Here is a 22,677-nt window from a genome sequence, read left to right on the forward strand (position 1 = left end):
TCGCTCTGATGAAGTCATTAATAATGCATTGCATGCAAATTTTCATAGATTTATTTATTTAATCAAGAACTTGAAGAGAGGCTAATTAAGAGATTGTGGTGATTAAACTCTTTTAGCTTTAACAAGGATGATGATCGATGCATATAAAATTGGCATCATGTTTTGAGGAGGTGATTATTGAAGGGCTTTATGTACAATTATGTCACCTATTTATTTGGACTTTGTTAGGTGAGGTGTTTGAGGAATATCATTGCTCACCCATGTGCTTCCAATTTCAACAAAGAAAACCAATGATAAGTTCCACACACTTTTCGTCTCTTTTTTTTTTTTTTTTCAAACCCAAACACCTTCCTTTTGCTATCCGTTACGTTTCTCTTGATGGCCCATTTTATTATTATTATTATTATTGTCCTTCCTCTTTTTCTTTTCTTTTTTCTTTTTTTTTTTTATTAAAATTATAATATTCTCCTTTACTTGTGAGCATAAACTCTTTTTTAATAAGTGAGATTCAAAACGTAAAATATTTAATTAAAAATATAATTCAAACTCATATACATGAGTACAAGGAGAAATATAAAAGTTCATACAAACATACATATATATGATGGGAAGCGCATTGCAACCCATAGAAGCCTTTCTTGAAGAAAACAATAACCACCACAAGGCAATATTAGTCGCGTATCGAGAAAAATTGTGAGACTTATCTATTGGCCTTCGACCAACTGCCCTACGATATGGTCCACTCTTTCAATTCCCAGTACAAAAAACAAGTAATTGTATGATAAGTGGGTTACCTTATGGTATAATATACTAATATCATCTTCACAAAACACATAATAATAATAATAATAATAAGTTTTTTTTTTTTAAAAAAAAAAAAAATCAAAAGGCAATAGCGCTTGATGTTTTATTACTAAAGCATGAGATCGAAGAAACAAAAGACAGGGAGATAGGAATTTGATGCACCCAACCCAAGCACAATGGGTCAAAAACCTACCAAGACTAGAAAGGGACAAACTCTTACTTCTTTATCATTTCAACCTTATGCACACCCTGGTTGATGAAAGTTCCATTGGGATTTGGATTTATGGGGCTTGAAACCACTCCTTTATCTTATTTTGGAGAGATATTTGAGAATCTTGTCTTTTCTGCTTGTCTAAATGCATTCTACTCTCAATGCCTTTGAAAAGTATTAGGCAGTTAATTTTTATACAACCCACATATTTGATTCAATATGGAAGAAATAGGTTATGATTAAAAGAACTGATCCGTTTAATTAAATAAATTGAATTAAAATTGACTAATATAATCTTATAGATAAACTTCAACGTACCCAACTCAATGCTCAGAACGCAAAATTGTTATTCTAAAGATTTGTCTAAATTAAAAATTGAGTAGCACTAGAAAAGACATAACAAGAAAAAAGGTATTTCTCGGGGGACAAGCCTGAATTTATGTGGGATTTCATCAAACTTTTTTTTTTTTTTTTATTTCCCGTCTGAGGGTTCTCAATCATGAAACCCCTCTTTTCTTCATGTGCAAGCAAAGTGGGCAGCATTTTTGGGTTGCATTCCATGTGTGGAAGACCATGTAAACAATTCCCAGTTCATTCAAAGTCAGCACCGGCACTGATTAATAAACTATATATTGGATTAAAGAATACAAGTGAAACAAAGTAGACCCATTGGATTCTCCATCCCAAGTCCATCTTTTGGCGGAGGTGGAGCCCTGCCTAAAATTCATAAAAAGATGCCTCTTACCACGCTCAAGTGTTACCAAAATATGTGAAATTGGCTTCAATGTGGTGCCTAAAATACCCTTCATTTCTTTTTTAAATCTCTTCAAGGACTCGGTGAACTAAGAGTGTGAGAGATAAAGGGTGAATTTCAAAATCCAACCAAATTTCTTAATCCACAGGTTTTTTTTTTTTAGAAACAGGGTTTTAAGAATCTAAGTGGATGTTAACGTGTTTGAAGTGCTTTTTCCGCGAATCTAGTCGGCCTTTGTCTGCCATTTCCTTCTTCAGCAAATGAAGTTACTGTTTTTGTGTGTATAATCTACACTACACCAAGTTTTAGCTTTTCCAGATATTCCTCTTCCAATATGTTCTTTTAAGTATGGCGCTTAAGACCAAGAAAGGTGATATTCATAGACTCAAACTGAATATTGGAACAAGCAATTAATGCCACATATCTTTAGATCGATTTTCTCACAGAGTGAGAAAGAAACCCTTAACAGAAAAATAGATTTCATAACCAGATTTTATGATATGGTGCTCAGATAGGTAACTTATTAATGATCATCATCAGACAAGTTCAATCTCAAGGAGGTAAATCAGGTTTCTTGGGTTGATCGGGAATATTGGAATTTGGTACAAACCTCAGAGGGAATGAAAATTCGAAACTTCTACCATCATAGATTAGATAATTTTGAATCCAAGAAACTATAAGATGGTTTCACTAAACAGTCTATGAGTTCACAGTTTGGTCTATCTTCCGATTTGAAGGAGCTGCTGGACCCAATTAATTCACTACAGTCTACAGCAACAGACCACAATTGACTGATTACAGGAACCTACTGCACGATCGCTGTAGAAAGGTACTCATGTCAAAGGCAACCTCTGGAGAGGCATATGCCAAGAGGGTATGGGCTGATAGCATTCAAGCCATGGTGTTGACCACTAGAAGGCTTTGCACAGCAGTTTGATGTCATAATTTGACATTCTGCCACAACATCTGGCACTGCTTTACGTATTGATGTCATCATTTGACAACCTGCCACTTCTACCACTGGTGGGGAAGGAGACTCCACTAGATCTTCCATCGCCGGGAGCTTCTCGTCTTCTGCCATAACTATAAGAAACTCATTCAGAGCCATACGCATCCATTCATACCGGCAGAGTCTAAATGCCTCTTCAATTTTTAGCTATAGAAACAAACAAATATATCAACAGAGTTAAATTCTGTTTTGGCAATATTATCCCATTTGATCAAAAAATTGTTATCTAATGTCAGAAATTGTTAAAAGTTTGATCCTGTGGTTACCCATTTCCTATAGCGATTGTTCTGCTCTGGCCAGCTCTCAAGCTCTTCAGTGACCTCTAATGCAAACATGTACCCTTTGCAGCCTCCTTCCAGGCTGCAGATGTTCTGTGTGCTTTTGCTTCTGAATTCCCAGAATCCAAGGGGGTTTTCCTAAACAAAGAGAAAGTCAAATGATGTATTAAGCACTGTATCTCCCGGTAGGATGGAATATGACAAACAATTCATAAATGCCAGCTTTAAGAGAAGATAATATTGGTAAAATGTCTACTTTCTTTACTTTTGATTGTCAGTATCAGCGCATGAACTTGGCACATGTATCAAGCATCCGCTACTATCTCATAATACAACGGGTTATTTGTATATAGTTGGAAACTCATATGGTTGTATTTTCAAACATGCATGGAAGGAATTAGTTTGGTAACAGAAGCAGGAGTGGAGACAAAAAGTAATTGAAGCAGGCAATAAAGCCCCCAGATCTTTTTTTTCTGTGGATTTAACCAAGGATAACATCTATACCGAAAGGAGTTTAAATTTGCTAATTACTGAAGCCTTAAAAAATATATGCATTAATAGTATGGTACTATCCAGAAATATTGGCAGAGAGCACCTTTGAAACTTGAGGTGCGTGACACCAGATGTAAATTCCGATCAATGCATACATGAAAATCCTTATTGCATTTAAAAGAACTTTCCCATGAAAAAGAGCACCTTACAACTCTGTTGATTGTCTGGCATGTGCTTCCAGACGATCTCAGACATCATTGAATCTAACGCTTTTTTTTTTAGCAGTGCAGGGATGTAATATTCTACAGCTTACATAAATGATGGAAACTATGGCACGTCTATCCAGAACATTCTAGTAGAATTCAAGACTGAAGGTACGAATACAAAACTTAGGAAAATTTATCCAATTACTGAATTAAACAATTTCCTCATGATGTTATATTAAGGACACACATGAACATGTCATATATAGAGGTAATACTTTAGTTAAGGAAACCTACATTAAGTGTCCCTTTAACTCCTGCTTCCTCTAGGGCTTCACGAGAAGCAGCTTGTAAAACCGTCTCATCATCCTCCCATCCACCCTGGCAGAACAAAGTGATATTTAGAAGTATATAAGAAACCTTGATTTCATGCAGAAACAGTAAAACAATGGAGAAAGAGAATGTACCTTTGGAAAAACTAGGTCATCACGATTTGGTGATGAAATCATGAGAACTTCTATACAGTTTTCCTTCTCACCGCTCTGATCTTTTTCTTCTTTTGACAGCCTGTAAGGAATACATCTGTTGTATGCATCTAATGAGTAAGCAGCTGTAAATATACCCTGGTGGTTAAAAGCATTCAGGTAGATTGTACTTCCACATCATGTACGCTAGAACTAAGTGCACAAAATGGTTGAAGAACTTGGCTTCAAGGATATTTCTTTGTGATTAAGACAGTTAAACTCACCGCATCCGATGCGATTAGTTTGATTAGTGAATTCTTTTACATGTGACAGCATGCTGGGATTACCCCTCTTGATATTGTTGAATGTATCCATTGCCGCTCTCTTAGTAATTTATGCAGGGATTTGAGTTTGTGAGACTTGAGAGTTAACCCATTAAGAAAGTCTTTTTACGAGGGTTTGACATAACATGTTGGGACACCATCGAAGCAAATAGGTTTGGGCTGAACAATACCATATTAATAACTCATTTTTGTCTGTCACTATTACCCAATAGAAAAGGGCTACTTAACCAAGTATTCCATTCACACATTAATATTCTAGTAATTGTTTTGTTTTCTTCAAGATCTTCGGGAAATGGAAGCTGCCGGCGAACACGGAGAAGGTGAATCAGGTTTGGCAGGCAGGTTTGGGAGTAAGCGCGCAAGGCCGGCCGATGATGCACACCACTCTGCCAGAGAACCTTTTGGCCAATGGGACCCTGCAGTTGGCCGGCCAAGAGGCTGTCAGCCCAACCTTCTCTGCCCCTAATGGGGCTTCAACACTTAGAGGGGGTATCTCTATGGGTGTTCTCATTCTTGGGAGTTTGATTGCTTTCTATGCTTAGTATTTGGTGATTTTATTCTTCTGGAAGCCACTATGTGATAAACATTTGTATTGGATGAGGCCTTCCAGATCCTCATCTCAGCCCATACTCTTTCTGAACATAGAGAGTTTGGATATGAAACCCACAGAAAAATAGTGGGCACTAGGCGTTATTAAAATTAGACCCTTCAAGTTGCTATATATATATATATAAGAAATTGTTACAATCAGAGCATTGAACTGAACCTTTAAGTCATGGTCGACAATCAGCACGCCAATTGAGATAAATACAACCCTAAAGCATTTAATATAATGAGAATCACCACCTAACCCTGCCCAATACTGTTAAATCCGGTCACAAACAATGATGTAAACCTTAACAATCATACTAGTTTAAATACCACTAACTAACACCACAGATAAGACAAGCTCACTCATTCAAAATAAAAATCACAAAACAAGACAAAATAGATCAGACAAATCCTAACAATTTTTGACACGGCACACTTCAATTACTTGGATGGCAATGCAATTTTCTAACATGAAAAGAAAATCATCTCCTAGAATGTTAGATGCTCCCCCTTCTCCATAAAAGCATTCCTTCATAATTCCAATCTTATTAGCTTTTGGCACGGTTAAATTCTCACTTGTCCCAAAAGCTTATTGAAGCTAAAGGATGAATGGGTTGAACTCGGACCTATACCATGCTAAATCGCTGATGAGAATGGATGGATTTTATGATTTAATTAATATTCTAACAGGCATATGACAAGAAATTTACAAAATTTGAAGATATCATACGGCCATGGAATACATAAAATTTTACAGCTGAAACTGATGATGAAACAAAAGAATGTCAACAGGAGTGGACAATGACCGCAAAGTAGAAGAGAAGAAAAGGCGAAGAAAGTAAAATGGTACAAAAGAAAAAAGGGGAATCAAGAAGAAGAAGAAGGAAGAGTAAACGAAATCAAAGTGGGGGGCTTACCCAGAAACGAGTCGAAGATTGTTTTCATAACGTTGCCGATGTCGACCTTTTCGTGCTTCCACAGACGACATGATTTTCTTCTACAGAGTGATCCTTAAAAGGACAAAGTACAAAGTCAAATAAAACCACAAATTTGATGCATAAGTGAAAACCAAAGAAGAGATTTCAGAGGTAGAAGATTATAGCTTGCGAGTACCTGGTTGGAAAGACACAAGGCGCAGCTGCTTTCTTAACCATGCATGAGAGTGAAGCCTCAAGGAAGAAGGAGCTCTGGAAGCTCTCTAAACACTCAACCAGCAGAGACAAAAGACTCTGCTTGGTGGGATTTATCAATAAATGAAGGCAACTCCAGCACTGACAAACTCTAAAGGCGCATTAAACTCCTTACGCCTTACGGTCCGGTCCCTCTTCTCTCTACCTGTTTTTCAACCCAATTTGTGGGGCTAACGTCTGACGTTCTTTTGTTCTGAGAACCAACAACAAGACGAACAGGAAGATGTAGAATTGAAGAAGAAGATAAAGAAGAGGCTTTGGGAGAAGGAAACAGAAGTGCAAACATTAAGAGAAACACAGCGAGAGATTTCCGCGGGACCAGAGCTCATTGCAACGGCATCCCTTCCTTCAATTTATTATGTAAGATAGAACATTAGATTACTGTTGATAATATCTTTTTATTTTTTTATTTTATTTTTATCTTAAAACTACTTTATAATGCTGACGTGTTATTGGATAAATTCTTGTTAAAATAAATTCAAAATTAGTTAGTACAATCAAATTAATATTTTAAGACAATTACTCTTAAACAATATTTTAACAAATAAGATTCTTTTCATTTTAAATAAAATAGAGATAAATAATATTTTCATTATTGAGATTTTATTTATTTAACATAATAAATTAAATATGTTTTCATGTTATTTAATTTTTAAAAAAATAATATAATATTAATAAATTATAAAATAAAATCTTGACTGTGACCCTCTCGGATGCGTTTTGCCTTATTTTTGTTTGAGAAATGCTAAAGGCTCAACTTTTTTGTCCAACAAAAGTCCAACTTTTACCTTTTATTTTTTTCTAAAAAAACCAAAATGAAAAATGGAAAAAATGTTTAAAGCAACCCTATCTATTTTTTGTCTTTCTTTTATTTGGTATTTTTTTAAAAATGAAAAATGGTATTTTTTTCATAATAATGTCATTTTTTTTATTTTTTTTTTAAAAAATAAATAAAACAAAAATTAAACTTTTGTTGGACAAAAAAATTGGGTCCCTATCATTCCTCTGTTTGTTTTTTTCATACAAATCATGATTAAAACGAAAGTTGGGGAGGAATAAAGAATCAGCGAAACCCCGTTATGACGCGTGGAGCTTGTTGGAACCACCGACCTTCATTGGGCCTCAGTTGGGTTCTAGTTTTCGAGCCAAGTCAACCTTTTGGATCCCTCTGATTATTTTAAGGGTTCTCTTTGTGTGTGGTTGCATTTCAAGAAAGTCGGCCATATTATTATTCTGGGTGTTATTAATAATTAATATTGTTTTTATTTCACTAATTTACTTTTTTAATTTTATAGGCTTTTATGAAATTATATATAGAAATTAATTATGCTTTGACCAAAACTACCACCCTAATTGCACTAACCTTTTTAACTTCAACAACCAAAATAATATTTCAAATTATCCCTTTCCTAGATTGTCCGACTAATTTACCCCTATTTTACGATATTAATAACCTATGTTTGTTAGTCAATTGATTCACTCACGTTGTACCATGTGTATCATCTCCACGTAACTATTGTCAAATCATCAAATACTGTCAAATCAGTTCTCCATTAAATTTGTTCGCTAGTTTGAATAAAAAATGTCATATGTGACTTACAAAGTGCGGTTGAGCCACTTGTGTACGTCTAATTAATTTACAACTCTTTTGTATGAAAACATACTATATGTTTTAGGTGGTGACGATAATTTTTTTTTTTTTTTAAAAAAAAAAAGAAGAAAAAATTTGATGCAAAAGGGTGGGTGTACAACCACTTTAACAAAAAAGGGGGTGGCGGTGCATAGCCGCCCATCTATTCATATGGAGGTGCCCACACGACCACCGCCTTGCATCATAAAATTTTATTAATCCAATAACTAAAATGGTGTGTTTGCATATAAAACATAGGTAAATTAATCATGCAAGAACAGCTTAGACGCATGTGTTTTTCGATCACTTATGACATTTTTTATCCAAACTAATTAACGGTCAAATCTGACACAGGAGATGACTCGAAATACTTTGATAGTTAATTTATAAATCCAAGCTGCAATGAATAATAATTTAGAGGTGTAAATGTAATTGAGGTGGTAATTTGATAGGGTAAAGTATAACTTATTCAATTAAATATGTATGATTTGACAAGACTCTCGAAAGCGATAAAAATATCTAGTTGCTAAAAGATAAATACATTTAAGTTTAGGGGTTTTAGTTTATATTCATATAAAATCCATAACTTTTGAGGTGAAATCCTCTAAATTTAATTGGAAGACTAAAAATTAATTTGCTAAGAAGTACAAAATACTCATGGAAGAAAGCGGTTAGAAAATTGAAATCACAGTCACATTCATCATAAATATATATATTAAGAGAGAAAAAAAAGAAAGAGGGAGCTAGGGATATATAATCAGGCAGATAATTAAATAACCTAGATTTTGTTCAATTTCACTTTTTCCTTTTTTCTTTTTTTTATAAAACATTAACGAACAATTCAAAACGAACATGACCCGTTTAAAATTATTTTTATTTGATAGCACATTAAGAAATTTTATTAATTAATAAAAAGCATTTACAAATATATTAGTTTTGAATAATAATTGATTGTAGAGGTCTAATGAGTCATGAAAGCCTTAGTGAACAAATTACGTACGTCCTCCCCAATCCCCATCAAATCATGGATTTATTATGAGCCAGATATCTTCTCCATTAATCAAAGCATCAAAAGAATTTTGTCGTATATATATATGTACACACACCGTGTATTATATATATTTTGGTTTCCATAGTAAGTAGTTGGTTGAAAAGATCACCTTTGTGATGTTAACCAATGAGCACGGGGAATCGTCTTTATCCACGCTGCAATTAATTTTATTATTATTTATATATATACGAAGCTGCCTTCCTAGCTACTTTGTTTGACAGATGAAACAAATATGAACACGCCGGTGTGTGTGAGTGTTTTTTTTTTTTTGTAGTGTTCCCTTTTTACGTGGAAGATCTTTAAAAAGAAAGAAAAGGCTGCATGCGTAAACAATCTAAAGCACGCAAAGAACTCTTTATGTTACGAGAGTCTTATAAAATATATTTTTTTGGGTTAAAAGGTAGAAGAAATTAAACAAAAGGTACATAAAAAGTAGCTCATGAATTAAAATGATAAACGAAACTTCTCTAGCTACAGATGGAGACACTCAGACACGCCTTCACCTTGCATGCCGGCCTGCGATATATAGGTTGAATCATCCTCCTTTATTTATTGACATTATTAAATCAAACCATTCAATTGTTTTTAAAATTTTTTCTAATTTTGTTGGCTTGCTCGCAATCAATATAATTAAACTATTTACCTACTCTGAACAAAACAAGAGTAAGATCAGAAGAAGCACGACTTGTGCAGTAGTAGCATAAATGAGGCCCATGCATATCATTAAATGTGAGAAAGACATAATATAAATTTTCCCACATGCACCCGACATAAATCATCACATGCGCTCGGCTCAGAGTCTTGTGGAGATACTTTTTCTAATGTTTTGGTAGATTAGTAACTTGTTTTTATTATATTATTCTGCCCCAACTTCCAAACAATGCATGTTCCATTTTTGATACCATGCATGTTCCAACTCTTTTATTTTATATATATTTATGTTTTTTTTTTCTCTTCTCTTAAATAATTTGGAGAATTCCCTGTTGGTTTTTTTTTTTTTTTTTATATATATATAGAATATCGCGGCAGATATCTCGGTGGTGGAGCAGGCAGGAATTGACTAAAGCTAGGAATCGTGCAAATTTAAGAGGTTGAAGGAGAGCTATCAAATCATCGTAAGGGGTCGGTTTTGGCAATAATGGCAGACGTTGCAGCATCCATGTGGGAGGGAGAGGGAGATTGGTGGTAGCTGAGCTTATCATCAATAAAGTCGTTGGATTAATCTTCCTTGAGTTCAAACAGTGTAAACTAGTCATCATCCATTTTCGTGCTAATTTATTATTAGCTTTTGTAGTCAATGGCTTGATGTATAAGTAATAATGGAAAGCAAATATATATGTTGGTCCAAAGCTACATTATATGGTGTCCAATTGATGTATAGAGTCATCCTTTAACTTTCACTAGCCGTGGGTTGCAGTTGCAGTTGCAGGGGGACCTCTCTTACGTGCAAGTTGCCATAGACCTCGCGACTCGCGAGTCACCCAGGCAGACTTTATAATATCCTCAAATTCAATGCATGCTTCGTGCTCATCCTTTTGTTGATAAAAGACTTCACTAGCTAGCTAATTCTTCAATTAATCTTTCATTAAAATAAGTTTCCACTCCTATTTCAAAACTTTCAACACTCTTTCTAGCTAGTTGTGTCTTTTACTTTATCCCACGTTAAAAAGTTAAAACAACTTTTAATGCATTCTTTATAAGAGATTGATTTTCTTATTTGGCTTTAATTTGGGTAAGCATATGTATCTTAATGGTATCATTTAATGCGTAGCACTAGCCTGAAAAACAGTTTATGCATATAAAGAATTAAAAATATTTTACGACGCACCAAATACTCATAATATCTTATACCAATTCAAAACAAACGGAGCCCTTAACATCATTATTTACAAAGGATTTCTAGTCACAAATCCAAATTTGTTAGACTATAAACATGTTAGACTAATTATCTCAAAAGCTTAAATCAATAGAAAAGTCGAAAAGCATAAGATTCTGAATCCCAAAAGCTTAAATCAATAGAAAAGTAAAAAAGCATAAGATTCGTCGGAGTGGTAATTTGCAATAATGTAACTTTTTGGCATGACTTTATACGTTGCTTTGGTATCAGTTCTCATTTCTTTACTTGATCATGAAGAACCTTCTTAGGCCTTGGGCATCTTTTGGTGAATTGATTGCTGTCTTCCGCTTCAATGACACAGGTGGGATATGGAATCATATATTAAAAATAAAGCAAACACAAATTCTTTCGAGGCATATAATTACTTTACGCATCAAACCAGCTTTTGTTGCTTTTGCTAAGAAGCTTCCAGTTTTGGACGTTAGTTCGTGGCAACCTCAAGTTGCCTCTTGCTTGCTGTGTAAGTAGCTTCCTCCTTCGCTTCTTTGGATATTATTATGTTGGGAGGGGATTATACATCTTAATTGCTGTCATCATACCCATCAACAATTCCCATTTACGTACGGATTGCTCTCTACCTCTATTTTGTAGGATATTATTCATTACATATTGTCAAATAGGCCGCTTCTCATTATTGTTACAGAACCATTCATACTTCTCTTTCTTATGTTAGAATCAAGAGCGGAAATGATCCACCTGATCTTCATCCCCATTTCCCTGTGATATCTCAAGGAAAACAAAAAAACAAAAAACTGGCTAATTTAAACAAAAGATTTTATGCGTCTAGGTTTTTTGAAAAACGAACGAGAAAAAAAAAAAAAAAAAAGAGAAAAGGAAGACATAAATGTAAGAGTTATCTTGATATCGACTAGCTTAACCTTTTTAAGATGATAATGGTAGAAGAGTCATAATCAGCGTATGGTCCATTTGTGACTTCTTAATCTTCCTTACATTTGCATCAACAGTAAAGTCTCTTTCAAATTTCAAAGCAAGCAAGGCCCGTGTTCAACATTTTCCATCCACATTGTGACAAAAGAATTTATATAAATACTATACCCCCACTACAGACGAAGACTCCATCACAAGCCTTGTGGTAGAACATAAAGATAGAGATGCCACCAAAAACATAGCCATGAGTTTCTAAGGATAGAAATTTTAACAATTTTGCTGTTTTGATTGTTAATAATTTAGACAGTAAATCTAAGGCATACCTGCCTCAAACAGGTCTTAAGTGACATACTTATTTATTGGGTTAGATAAACTGCATAAATATTATTGATCGAATTACTAGAAATTCAAACAGCAAATTGTTGTAAATTTGAATCCAGATAGAATAGGATTCAATTCACATTGAGCCATAAAAAGAAAAGGAAAAAAAAAAGAGGGAAAAAGAAAAAGAAAAGAGAAGAGAGCAGGCAAACCCTCTTTTGTAGACCGTCATTGTAGGCGTCCAACTTGCTAAAAGGGTGAGATTGCATGGATGTGATTTAAAGCTGTTTGCATGCGAAATAAAATGATGAAAACAAGGGCCGAAAGGCGTTTACTTAGGGTCAACACCTTTGGAGGTTTCTCTCCGACAAACCGGCCACGAAAATAAATTACATTTGCGTGATTTGTCCAAACAACTACTTATTCAAACATATTCTTTTATCTATTCATTCAATTTGGACCATTCACTTCTCCAACTCAACTCAATTTTGACTACCGTAACCCTTTTTTTTTTCTTTTTTTTTGTCTCTTTCTTCTTTTCATGATTCTTTTAACTGGTTTTTTTTTTTTTTTTTCCTCTTAATTGTTCATAAGATAAGAATTTTTTTTTTTTGTAAGTTAATTATTCATTAGATGAGTAGTAGCAGTTTAGCAGAGATAATGACCGACCATGGTCTCATTATAGCTTACAATTTTGTACGTGATTTGCAAACTGATACATTAGCTTCATTTAATTAGATGAATTATGTTAAAATAAACACATACAATTTTATATTTATACCTCAACAAAGTCATGCAAACATGAATTACCACCCTTAGGTCTCACCTCATTAAAACCAAAACCTGTGAACCGTCCACCCATATTGAATGTAGTTCAATAATGAAATCCAGCCGTCCCAATTTTGAGTTTTTTTTTGCCACCGTCACATTATACATTATTATGCAAGTGACCCACCTATGTTTGACGAGGTATTCATAATCAAATAATGGCGCCTTCAGTGAAGGACTTAATTTCGTTTCAGGAGCTGCGCATAAGCAGCCCCGCAAACAACAAAGTCTGGGTTTACCGATTGAATGTCTTAGGCCAGTACTCGTACATAATTAAAGTCGTATAAAAGCTGCTAGCTATTTTGCCTACTCTTTTTTCATCACAAACTTCAGCAAATTATCTATTATACTCTCTATTTTTTTTTAAAAATATTATTTTTCAACTTTTTTAATTCTTTTTTTTTTTCTTCACTTCTCTCTCTCTCTGACTTCTCCCTCGATTTCTTCTCCCCATCTCCAACGCACCGAGCAACCCACCAAAAATCACAGAACCATTCATCTCTATAAAGAATAAACCAATGAAAAAACTAAAAATTTCCTACTAGACACCGGGAAGCTACAGGAACTAACCAAGGGCAGAGCTCGCTGGAACAGGGCTGGGATCTGCCGCTTCAACTGCTGATGGTGGCCCAACCACCCAAGCCCCACCACCTAAGGCCAGAAAATCACCCTTCTCTTACAGGCTCTCTCTCTCTCTCTCTCTCTCTCTCTCTCTAGCTTTAGACTCCTCCATTCTCTCATCCTCCATTCTCCTCCATTCTCTCTCTAGCATAAGAGAATGGGAAAGAGAGGAACGGGTAAGATGAAGAGAGGGGAGACTAAGGACAGCGGCTGTGTGGGAGAGAGAAAATTAAATAAATAAAAAATAAAATTGTAATGTAAACAGTAAATAGACGTAAAAAAAAAATGTTGAAGTAGCTCTTCTGGTAGACACAAGAAATAGCTTATAACAGTTACATTTGGCTATTATGGATGATTTGCCTAGACACCAAATTTTTAACAAAGTGACGGGCCTAATAACAGAATAAAACTCACATTTATGAGCCCAAAATAATTTGTATCTAGGCTTTCACATAGTTAGTAAGACAGGTTGTTTGCGCACATTTTAACCCTTTCTGGTGGTAAACTTTGAGTCTGATTGCAGCCCCTTAGAGCATCTCTACCAGATTAGGTAGAAAAACAATATTAGCTATATTTGATTATTATTGCTCTTTTTTCAGCTTCAACAGAAAAGCTTCAAAAGACCTAAACTAACATTTTTGCTACAGTAATAGCCATTTCTTGCTATTCACTGTAACGCAATGTTCCTGTTTTTTAATATTTTTTCTCTCCTTTTCCTCATAAAACAAATCCCTCTCCCTCATCCTTTTCCTCTTCTTCACAACTGGTTCCTGGTTCTTGGTTTTCTAGACAAACCCACCCAACAACTCCTCCCATATTTCCTTCTAATATCAAATCCTTCTTCTCCACCTCCACCACATGAGCACAGAACCCATCCTCACAGATGGGGTTTAGATCCACCATAGCCGGCCATACCCACATTTGTAAATCAAGCCAAATAAATATACAATTGAAATTCACATACCTTTATGGTTGCAAACAGCCATGGGGGGTTTGGGTTGAGAGGGAAGAGGCAAAACAAGAGTGAGAGAGAGCTAGTTGCAGAGCTGGCCATTGGGGGTTTGGGTTTGAGAGGAAATAGCTGGTCATGGGAGGTTTGGGTTTGGGTTGAGAGGGAAGAGGCAGAGTGAGAGTGAGAGAGAGAGCTAATTGCAGAGCTAACTATGGAGGGTTTGGGTTGAGAGGGGAGAGCAAGAGTGAGAGAGAGAAAAGTGAAAAAATAAATAAATAAAAACATTAAATAATAATATTTAAAGAAAAGTAGAGAAAGAAATAAAGAATCTATTGGAATTTGTATTAAAAAAGGAGTAGGTATAATAGATAAGAGTGCTTTTTCACTAGGTAAAATACCTAATGCCGTTGGAGATGCTCTTACCAGTGTGGCAAGCAGGCAGAGAATACACATTATAGAACCAGACAGCACAACACATAAGATTGCCTAGATTTAAGTCAAAAGCATCAGTAATTAAAACCACAAAATCTTTTGCCTAATCACAACTTCCGCAAAAGTTGCAGGTTTTTTCACCACTCCTTTCAGATGAAAAATCCACTAGGTAATCTCTTCTTTAACTCATGCTAAAATGCAACTTAACAAGGCAACTCTCAGATACAGCGTATGTACCCAAATCATGCTCCAAGTGGCTTAAAAGCAAAAGTATTGCTACTAAATTACCCTTAGACAACAAGACTACCTGCATTTATTTTAGCAAGGATAAACCAGACCGAAAGAGACCATCACAATTACATTGAAAAAAAAATAAGGAAAAATACTTCGGGCCCATTAGTCCAACCCAAAACAACTAAAAAGAACTTCATAATCCCCTTCTTCAACAATCGTAACATAATTCAGGAAAGACCCTCAGGTGTGTACATAAGTCATTAAAACAATTTGCCAAAAGGAGGAGCCAGACTCTGTCTGGATCATTGATTTCCTAACATTTCATAATCATAATACAACTCTTGTATGCTATGGACAGAGAAAAACTAATAATCAACCATGTATCCTCAATCTAGCAAGGAATCTAAATCTTCAAACCTAAAGAAACCCTCAAGAGATGTTGCATAACATTAGTAATGATAAATGTGATTTTAGGAAGACATACTCCCTTTCAGCCAAGGCATATCTCTCATCTGAGAAAGAAAAAACGTACTTACATGCCCTTTATTCTAATATATGAGGAATAAATACCAGAATATGCAGGAATTACCCCTAGACCAAAATTTCTGGAGCATATCCATTTCAATTTCACCAGTATCTAGGCACATCATATGTAAAAATAAAAGGTTGTCATGCACGAGCAGTTCCAACGGAGAGACCCTTATAGTATCCTGATTGGATGACTAGAAACAGGAATTCCACGTTATAAAGAACAACTATTGCATATGGTTCACTTATCTAAGCGTGGCAAACAACAAACCCATTGATTCTTAGTTTTCTCAGCCACAAACCCCAGATTAGCATGTGCAGGCCAAGATTCTCAGTGGTGTTAACGAATAAAGTATTGCAGCATCAAGCAGAAAAATGCAACTCAAAACTGGATCATAGTGATATTATATCTTAAAAAACAAAACCACATCCAATACAGTTGGGAAAACCAAAAGTGCGAGATTAAGCTAATAATTCTTAAAGCTTGGAGAACAGTGTATATATCGAAAAAAGTAAATCAAGATGATGGGCTCATTTCAATCCTGGAATTAGTATCAAATTGAAACTAAGGAACAAAAACCTCAGAGCACCCTCAGTCCGCCTTCTTCCTGAAAGAGCACCCCTCGGTGAGCCGAGCACGCCCACCGGTAGGCTGGCATAGCACCGTCTGGCAGTTGCCGCATACCACCACGGTTTGGGAGTGGCTGAAAACAGTGGTACTGCATTTCCACACAAGCAATAAGCAAAACATTGTACTAAAAACGAAGAGACCCACAACTAAACTAATGAAATAACTACTTACATGTTGAAGCAGCCCTGGCATTTCACATCCTACAATAATAGAGAGAGATTCAAACAATATTAAAAAAGAAAAAAAGAAAAAAGAAGAAGCAAATTTTGTTTATCTGAAGAAGGAAAAAACGAGCGAGTGATCAGAAGCGTACCATGAAGAAGGAGTTGGGGGACTGAACAAGACGTTTAAGCTTGTGCTTCCTCTTCTCGAGCTCCGCCGGAGGATTCAGCAAGTCAATATCGTTCTGAAGAACCTGATCTCCCACATAATTCACAAACAAACAAACAAAAAATCAGAAAAAAAAAAAATATTGAAACCGTTTGATTTGGATGCGGAGAGAGAGTTGGATCTGGATGCGTAGTTCCACTCACCATCTCGGAATCAAGTTTTGAAGAACGAAAAGCCCCCCAAATAAGTTTTTGCGGCAGAGACGAAGAGGTAAAACCCTATAGGTGGTTTTTCAATATATAGCGCCTGAACGGGAAGTTCTTGGTCGTCCGATGAGGAGTGTTAGATCTTGGCCCTTCGTCGATACTTATGAAGCGGTGTAAAGGAAGATGGCCACGTGTCTTTCGCTTAGCCTAAAAACATAGGACCTTAGCTAAAAACTTAGGAAAAAATATAAAAAAGGCCTAGAAATTAACACTCTAATGCAACAAAACCCCATAATATTCAAAAGATACTAAAGTAGCTTATCAAACTATTAAAATATATAAAAAAGACCACTTGTTTTTTTATATTACTATAATACGCCTATTCTTTTAACAAATAAAATAATACAATAATTGTAAAAAAAACTAAACAACTTTTTTTTTTTAAAAAAAAAAAAAAACTAATGGGCGAATAAAAAAAAATTGGAATAAATAAATAATTAGTTACTGTAATTGGCCTAAATTACAAATTGTTTTATGTCGTATAAAGTAAAATCAAAAGTTCTTAAGATATTCCAAAATAAAACAATTTAATCCCTCAAGTCAAATTCTGTTAACAAATTGTTTTTATTCGCCCATTGTGTTTTTTTTTTTTTTAATTGTTTTTTTTTTACAATTATTTTATTATTTGATTTGTTAAAAGAATATAGGTATTATAAGCATATAAAAAAATAAGTGGTCATTTTGATACATTTTGGTAGTTTGATTGGCTACTTTAGTACCTTTTAAACATTATGGAGCTCTATCCCAAATGACTGTTAGTTTATGAGGCTTTTTTATATTTTTCTCAAAAACTTATTACTTATATATAAATAACTTAAGTAACGTTACACATATTTTCAAGATTACACTCTAATTTGCTAATTCTTTAACGTGGCAATTAAAATCATAATTAGATAAAATAATAAAGAAAAGTATATGTTATATTTATGGTGATTTTTACTACTAGGTGGAGTGAGCATTCAGCACATGTTTCACATGTTTTTATAACAACTTAAACAACATATGTTGCTTTTAGAAGTTGGTTTGTAAGAACATAGGAAATTCTGGTTTATATAACAATAATGTAATTAGAGATGACAATTTGTGTTCGCATGTAGATCTGGATGGTATCAAGGCATAGGTATAAGACTATATAGGTCAAACATAACTCAACTTATTTAATTAAATAAGTCAAACCTTTAAACTCCAACTCTCTAATTTTGAATTGAGTCTATGTTGAGTTTTCGAGTCATGTAAAAAATTGTTAACCATTATGTTAGCATGTCAAGTTCATGGTTGTGTCAAGACATGGGTAAAATACTATATATGTCAACCATAATCCGACTTATTTAATTAAACGGATCAAATTTCTCAACTATAATCATTTAATTTCGTATTAGGTTCGTGTCGACTTCGCAGGTCGTGTCAAAAATTATCAACCTTAAATGTAATCCAACAGCTGTACTTGAAAAAATAAATTGAAACATGATTTCAATTAAATACAAACTCATGTTACTAAATTGTAAAAGAATTGTAATTGTAACATAATGTGTTAATAAGTAATAAAAGAATTGTAACTTAGTATGAGTACGGAGAGTCCCCACACATTGCTTAGCATACTTAAACTCGACTTCATGCGTTAAAGTTCTTTGAAACTTAATAGTCTACATTGTCTTTTCATCTTATTTTCATTTATTTTAATAATCAAAAGACTTATCACATAATTTTTTTTTCTTTGCTAAGAGTCGAATCCACCATGTGCATCTCTTTTTTCTTTTCTTATAGTTTAAGCACACAAAAATAAAAATAAAAATAAAAATTACTATCATATTTTTTTTTGGAAAAATACACCTCACATCCCTATAGTTTTCATCATTTGGATTTTAATATTCTAGTTTTAAATTTGTTTTTTTGTCATTAAAACCCAAAGTTGTGTTTATTTCCAGCCTAAGACCACCACTGGACTATCCATCCAATTTTAGACTTTTTTTGTTTTTTGTTTCCACTTCCAGCATTTCAAATCTCTCCCCCCCTCCCCTCTCTATACCAACCACTACAACCATAAAGATTGTGCATGGATTAAATTTGAGCTAAGACCGGTTAGGCGGGTTTGGAGTTTTTTACCACCCGACCCGTGCCCATCGGGTTTGATAAACCCTTACCCGTACCCGGGTTGTATGCACTAAAACCGCCGGGTTTTCGGGTAGAACGGGGCGGGTTGCTCGGGGCGGGTTGGTCGGGTTGCTCGGGGCGGGTCGGGTATTTTTAATGGGATCAATTTCAATTTAAGTCCTGTTTTTTTTGTTATTTTTTTAGAAAAAACTGGTTTTTTGTAATTTTTTTTTTTAAAACTGGTTTTTTGTAGCTTTTTTTAAAAACTACATTTGGACTAAAACCCATCAAGAATTCATTGTCTTGTATTGTTTACAATTTTCATAAAATATATGGTTGGATTTTTTTTTGTGCGTGAATCAAATAACTCTAACTAACTCTACCTGGAGTCCTGGACAGTAGGGCACTAAACAAAAAATCTAACTACAAAATAACCCTACGTAGACAATAGAGCACTAAACAAAAAATCAAACTACAAAATAATTCTACCTAGACAGTGTCACAGTAGGGCACTAAACAACTACCAAAAAAGAAAAAAAAAAAGCAAATAAAATGTATGTTTAACAGTTGCAGTGTTGCACACATTACATAAATAAAATTTAAAGGGCAAGCACACATAAAACTCTGTTACATCAAAAATAAAAGTTACAAAATCCAAGCTATTGGCCAACAAATCACTAGACCACCAGGCCTAGGCTCCTAGCAACAAAATCCAACAGCCACCAAGCAGAATGCAGCTTTAAGTCACTAATCATCCTCAAGTAGAATGCTGATATTCTTCAAAGTTATTTCTACAAAGAATGAATCAAAAAAAAATTACAATCTCAATTGAAATAGTTAAATGAAATTTGTAAATAGGAAAACAAATTAAGAAGTAAACTAAAATGATCAAAAAGCTTACCTGATTCAAGCTTATAACTTTCAGGATCATCAACCACATCTGAGTCAGAACTTAAAGGTTTTGATCTTAACCAGTTTTGTGCACATATCAATGCTTCAACCGTTTTTGGGGCCAGTGAACTTCGAAAAGGATCCAACACACGTCCTCCTGTGCTAAAGGCCGACTCTGAAGCAACTGTTGTAATGGGAATGACCAACACATCTCGTGCTATTTTGGCAAGAATTGGGAATTTGGTTGAGTTCACCTTCCACCAATTTAAAATATCGAAATTCACATTCGCTTTTTCAACATCCTCCATCAAATATCGATCGATCTCCGATTTGCTTTCCATATCACCTTTAGAAGTTAGGTATTTATGAAACCTATTCATGAAGTAAAAGTTGGCACTCTCAGTTTCTTCTATTTTCATTGAGGAACCTTGAAGCAATTCACTACCATGTTGAACTTGAGATGAACTCTGTCCAACATTGTAGTGATCATATAATTTGTTAAGGCATGACTTCAATTTTTTCACCATCTCCTCACATTTCTTGTCACCAAGCACATCTTTGAACCAATATTCCAATGACTCCAATTTGGTTCGTGGATCAAGTACAACCGCAACAAACATCATCAAGTTAACCTTATCATTGTTTTCAAGATCCCCCCAATATTTATTGTACTTCATCATCATCTTCTCTGCCATAGAACTCAATACAAAATCATCACTAGCAATATACTCTTGTAAATGCATTTGAATGCCACAAACTTCTTGAAAGTACATATTAGATGTACAATATAAAGACCCCGAAAGTCGCATTGTGGCATCATAAAAAAGTTTGAGAAACTTAAGAAAAATCCTAATCCGATTCCAATCAACACATGTAGGAGGTCCCAAACCCTCTTTCTCATTCTTTTCCTCATTCAATGCACTCTTAAAGTTTTTATCAAACTCTTCCATAAGTTGAAAAGCAGATTGACATTTTTCAGCACCTTCCAACATCAAAAATGTAGAGTTCCATCTAGTTGAAACATCAAGACACAACAAACCCTTGAAAGAAATTTGTTCTCTTTCAATACAACCCTTAAACTTCTCAAATCTTGCAGGTGAAGACTTCACATACTTCACCGCACTTCTAACCCTCACAATGGAGTCATCTACCTCTTTCAAACCATCAGTCACAATAAGATTTAATATGTGTGCACAACACCTGATATGCATAAACTGACTCTCTAATATGGCACCCTCCTTATTACCAGTTCTCCTCTTCACAAACTCCAAAGCCTTATCATTGGTAGAAGCATTGTCAACTGTGATAGTGAAAATGTTACGAATACCCCACTCAAGCATACACGACAAAATCTTCTCCCCAATGGTATCAGCTTTGTGATTAGGAATTAAACAAAAGTTTATAATTCTTTTGTGTAAGTTCCAATCACTATCAATAAAATGGGAGGTGATTACCATGTAATTAAGGTTTTGAACCGAAGTCCATGTATCAGTGGTAAGACAAACCCGAACTCCAGTTGTCATAAACATTGCCCTCAACTTTTCCTTCTCAGACAAGAAGAGCTTAATACAATCCTTCATCACAGTATAACGAGAAGGAATTGAAAACCTAGGCTCAACTATATTCATGAAATCCCGAAACCCTTCACCTTCTACAAACCTAAATGGCAACTCATCCTTAATTATCATCTTCGCAATTGCTTCCCTTATTTTCCCAGCATTGTATTTAGTAATCACCAAATTACCAACAGTTCCTTCTCCCATTGCCATTTGGCCTTCCCTCTTAACCTCAAAACTTAACTTTGATTGTGACTTATCAAACTTACTGGAATATTTTTTGCAAGTATTCTTCAAATGTGTTAGCATTGATGAAGTACCTAACCTTTTACTGTGACAACTAAACAATTTCTTGCAATAATTGCATTGTGATTTAGGATCCTCGGGATCACCCCCCTCTACCTTGGTAAAATGTTCCCAAACCATTGATGTTTGCTCAGATTTTTTAGGTTTTGGTGGGAGAGCTAAACTAGGGTTTTGAGTGCCAACACCAACACATCCAATAGTATCATTATCAATGGAAGGCATAGTACTATCACTACGAGTAGGAGTAGATGAAGCAGAACTAGAACCCATACCACTAGATGAATGACCAGCCATGAGTCTACAATAAATGGGAAAAAAAAAAAAATCAACAATTTATAAAATAGCAAACAAATAATTAATTGACATTTACATCAATTAAAAGTTGGGCCCTTTTACTGCCCTAATTAGCAAAATCAACTAATTAGCAAAATCAACCCAAGTTAAATAATCAGCAAAATCAAACCCAAAATCAGACCACAAACCAGAAACCTAATCAGTACTGCATAATCAGCAAACCAGCAAAATCATTAACAGTTGGCCCTTTTACTAATTAGCAAAATCAACAAAATTAACTAATCAGCAAAATCATTAAAAGTTTTTTACAAATCAGCAAAATTAACTAATGAGCAAAATTAGACAAAAAAAAAATACCAAAAACCAAAAACATAATCAATACTACATAATCAAAATAGACCAAAAACCTAAGCACTAATCAGTAGTCCCTACTCACAGACCAAAAATCTATTCATACCAATTTACCAAATATGAGAATTGAGATTTCTTTACCTACTGCCGAGGGGTGAAACCGTGAGAGTCGTAAGACTGAGACGCAGCTAAGGCAGCTTGATTCGTTCACGAAGGTCAATGTGACTGTGACTATGAGC

The 22,677-nt window shown here is 34.7% G+C and overlaps 3 protein-coding genes across 3 annotated transcripts; all 3 read right to left on the reverse strand.

The window, feature by feature from the left end:
- Positions 1-2,390: 2,390 nt before the first annotated feature.
- LOC132182790 (nudix hydrolase 13, mitochondrial-like) lies at positions 2,391-6,673 on the reverse strand. The gene is made up of 6 exons (XM_059596134.1): positions 6,264-6,673; positions 6,068-6,160; positions 4,219-4,333; positions 4,049-4,132; positions 3,045-3,194; positions 2,391-2,925 (listed from the first exon to the last, which is right to left on the reverse strand). Exons 2-6 carry the CDS (start codon positions 6,136-6,138, stop codon positions 2,608-2,610), a joined length of 738 nt encoding a protein of 245 aa, XP_059452117.1. The 5' UTR covers positions 6,139-6,160; positions 6,264-6,673; the 3' UTR covers positions 2,391-2,607.
- Positions 6,674-16,098: 9,425 nt separating this feature from the next.
- LOC132182436 (small ribosomal subunit protein eS27y-like) lies at positions 16,099-16,990 on the reverse strand. Its single transcript, XM_059595677.1, has 4 exons — positions 16,887-16,990; positions 16,667-16,768; positions 16,525-16,553; positions 16,099-16,441 (listed from the first exon to the last, which is right to left on the reverse strand). Exons 1-4 carry the CDS (start codon positions 16,887-16,889, stop codon positions 16,315-16,317), a joined length of 261 nt encoding a protein of 86 aa, XP_059451660.1. The 5' UTR covers positions 16,890-16,990; the 3' UTR covers positions 16,099-16,314.
- Positions 16,991-20,181: 3,191 nt separating this feature from the next.
- On the reverse strand, positions 20,182-22,087 carry LOC132182256 (zinc finger BED domain-containing protein RICESLEEPER 2-like). Its single transcript, XM_059595443.1, has 2 exons — positions 20,304-22,087; positions 20,182-20,185 (listed from the first exon to the last, which is right to left on the reverse strand). The coding sequence occupies exons 1-2, from the start codon at positions 22,085-22,087 to the stop codon at positions 20,182-20,184; spliced, it is 1,788 nt and encodes a 595-aa protein (XP_059451426.1).
- Positions 22,088-22,677: the final 590 nt, after the last annotated feature.

The sequence above is a fragment of the Corylus avellana genome, chromosome ca5 (assembly GCF_901000735.1).
Source record: "Corylus avellana chromosome ca5, CavTom2PMs-1.0".
NCBI classification, from domain to species: domain Eukaryota; kingdom Viridiplantae; phylum Streptophyta; class Magnoliopsida; order Fagales; family Betulaceae; genus Corylus; species Corylus avellana.